The sequence below is a fragment of the Bactrocera latifrons genome, unplaced genomic scaffold, assembly GCF_001853355.1.
Source record: "Bactrocera latifrons isolate USDA-ARS-PBARC rearing strain unplaced genomic scaffold, ASM185335v1 scaffold_53, whole genome shotgun sequence".
In the NCBI taxonomy this organism is placed as follows: Eukaryota; Metazoa; Arthropoda; class Insecta; order Diptera; family Tephritidae; genus Bactrocera; species Bactrocera latifrons.
The window spans coordinates 227309-230510 of NW_017537190.1; the positions used below are offsets into that span (position 1 = coordinate 227309).

A 3202-nucleotide genomic window follows, 5' to 3' on the forward strand; every position below is an offset into this window, starting at 1 on the left:
GAAAATCAATTTCGACAATAAGATGTTTATCAAAATAATCCAATGACTCAAAGCTTCCTCGAATTGAGTATGAAAACAAATGCATAAGTACATTTGTATGCATAGCGCTTGCATATACAAAAGTGTGAAGCTACAAATCTACACTTAAATACACACATATATGTACTTCTGTGTACCAACACATTCGCGAGTGTATAATAAATCAATTAATTRTATAAACAAACTGAATTGCAGCAATGTACATTTATTCTGCAACATATTTTCAATTTCTTGCGTAAACAAAACGAACAAAATGATAACAGCGGAAATTGTRTATAAATCGAAAAACTGTTGAGCGACCTCTGTCTGAAGGATTTCGTAATTATTCAGTCAGAGAACGCAAAAACTCGTCAGAGAAACGTTCTCTGTCTTTGTTGCATGATAACATAAAAAAGTTAATATTTAGAACATTTAAAGTAATGTTACTGTAAGTAAGTCTAGCATTTTGTTTTAGCATTAGCCAATTGTTAATTAATTCTTTATTTTTGGAATAGACATAGAAAATTTAATTTTTATTTTTTCAAAATAGTCTTTGCAGTGTTGCACAGGCCAAGAATATCAACTGTGCTGCTGGCTKGCAATGAACACTGCCACCGCTCAATTGTCAAGCGGCGCCACAAAACGTGTGGTGAAAACAGTTTCCAGTTGACAGTTCAACACACAAAGCAACAACAAAAAGTTTATGTGGTGAAGTTAGAATTCAGTCTTTAATTTTCTTCGGAGTTGTGTTAACGTGTTTTAGAGATCACCGCGTTAAAATTAAATAAAAAATATAATATTTATGCATATGAAGTTTTCTTCAATTAAAATACAAACCTAAGAATAAATATTTCATTATAACATTAAAAGAAACGAACACGAATGTGGATTACGCGCCGCAAAGGAAGAGTTGGAAATAGGTCTGCAATACGAWTTCTACATATTCCTGTGAAAAGAATTCAAAACGCAGAAAAATCGAAGCAAACAGCAAGAAAGCAGCTTTAAAACGCAGTGCAAACCGATTCGGAAATGAAGTGAAAATAAAAAGAAGCGAAGCAAATAAATAGTGTGAAACAGCAAAATAGAAGCTGTTGAAGTAGAAAAGAAAAAGTGCATTCGCTATCTCATTGCAGTTTTGTGTGAGTTTTCCTGCGTATATGTACATAGATGCATATATATTCATATATTATTGTTGTTRCATACCACCATTAACTGAAGGTTTGCTGCAATTAAATTAGAATTTTCCGGTCGTGTTGCTAGTGAAATATTTTTAAACGTTTAATGCATAGTATGTTGGAGAATTTATTCGTTTAACCAAATTTTTTTTTTGCTGAGAGTGTAGGCTTAAAAGTGCTAATTAAATTTAAAGGTAAAGAAAACGGTACAGGTATATGAAGAAGAAGGCACGAAAATACAGTACAACAATAAAAAGAAAAGAAAATATATCTACAAAAGCATTTAAAAGTGTTCGCAAGTGGGGGTTGTACTGAATAACAGACGAAGAAGGACAATAAAACACAAATGCTGGTGGAAACATTTTTGTCTGCTACTGTGCTGACTCCCGCAAATGCGGGTGTCGACGGTGGTGGAGGTGTTTTGTGGTGGTAGATTGGAATGGCGGCATGAAATGAAGGTGGCGTTTGCTGTGGTATTGTTTTTAATATCGTTGTTGGTATTGGCTACAATAAGCTGTTTGCAAAGTGTTTAAACGAAATAAAAAGATTTATTCGTAAAAAGAAAAGTATATTTTGTTAATAAAAACCAGACATAGCGATTGAGGGCTTGTTTTTAGATGTATGTATAATTAAAGTTTGTTTARTTTTTGGCGATTTCTCAGTAATTTTCTGTTCAGTAATAGCCACTGAAGCTAAGGCCGCCACCAATCTTCCAGCACAAAAGCAACAAAAGCGAACAATTTAGTTTAAATTATTTCCTTTATTTCACTTTATTTTATTTAGTTTTTGTTTTAATTTTATTTAAAAGCTTTCCGCGCGTATAAAATTTTTAAATTTATTTATGAATTTATAGGCTACTTTGCACACCGTCCGTTCAGTGATTTTCATTATCTACGTAGTTAATTGCAGTAATTCCGTGCTTATTAAAAATAATTCAAAATTAATTTCCGGCGCATTAAAATATTTTCAAAGCTGGATTATAATAAATCCGACGATATTGGATCTCTACAGGAAAATAATTCTGGAGTGACCAACAAAATGGTGAAACGGTAAGTTTGTTTAAAAATATATTTATAAATAAAATAGAAAATGAATTACTGTTAATAAGGCACGTTGTATATTGCCGTACGTGCTAAAGTGTGACACTGTAATCAATCAAATGAGTGTTATTACTTGTAATTAATGTGCTGTGTTGTTTAGCATATACTAAATTAATAACTATTATTGTCTCTACAGAAATAACAACTATAATCCCTTTATCCAAAACAAGTCCTACCTTTCTATCTGTACACTTAGCCAAATTATAGAATTATGCTTTAATACGATTAACTCAATTAGATTGTAGTTCAATCACAGCATTATTKCAGGCATTTATGCATGTAAATTTTTGTATAAGAACATTTGCTATTGGCACATTTATAGAACTATCGATAAATTCTAAAATTATTTAGGTACGTAAAATAAAATTAAAACTTTTTTGAATGWAGATTTCGCTTAAATTTACAAAACACTCTTAACTTTCTTATCGCTCGAACGATATAAAATGATGTGCAATGCTAGGCTAATTGAGTGTCTGGATTTGATCATTATTCGTGCCATTGTCCGATTGTGTCAGCAGYTGGGGTCTATGTGCGATTTGTGATACTACGTCTTTAATTTATGTATTATTTGCGTATATACGAACTGTGCACTTGAGTTTTATTGTGAAATGCTAAAAGAATAATAATGAATAATCATAAAGAATTGAGAGAGTCGCAATATAATTGTTTAAACTTGCAATTCTGCGAAAGTGCTATTTGTTATGCAGTTAAATCTATCTATTTTTATTTTGATAATTATATTTGTAAACACGAAATTGTCAAGTCATTACACTTTTGAAAACGAAGAATTTTTGGCAAGACCTTTAAGCGTTTAATCGTAGCTACAAATCAAGTTTTTTGCACTTTTGGAAAAACGATTGGTAGCTAGATAAAGCACATGATAAATAATTCCTAGTATATAAATTTTTG

At 31.3% G+C, this 3202-nt stretch overlaps 1 protein-coding gene across 3 annotated transcripts in view; it reads left to right on the forward strand.

Moving 5' to 3' along the window:
* The first annotated feature begins 568 nt into the window (after nucleotides 1–568).
* Nucleotides 569–3202, forward strand: part of LOC108974156 (protein pellino) — a 100366-nt gene continuing 97732 nt past the window's right edge. The window contains exons 1-2 of one of the 3 annotated variants that reach the window (XM_018941839.1): nucleotides 569–1157; nucleotides 2047–2242. In XM_018941839.1, coding sequence (XP_018797384.1) covers nucleotides 2232–2242 — 11 coding nt within the window. In that variant the 5' untranslated portion in view covers nucleotides 569–1157; nucleotides 2047–2231. Of the gene's footprint in view, nucleotides 1158–1242; nucleotides 1388–2046; nucleotides 2243–3202 lie in introns of those variants that run through there. The other 2 variants (XM_018941841.1, XM_018941840.1) reach the window with 2 other exon arrangements.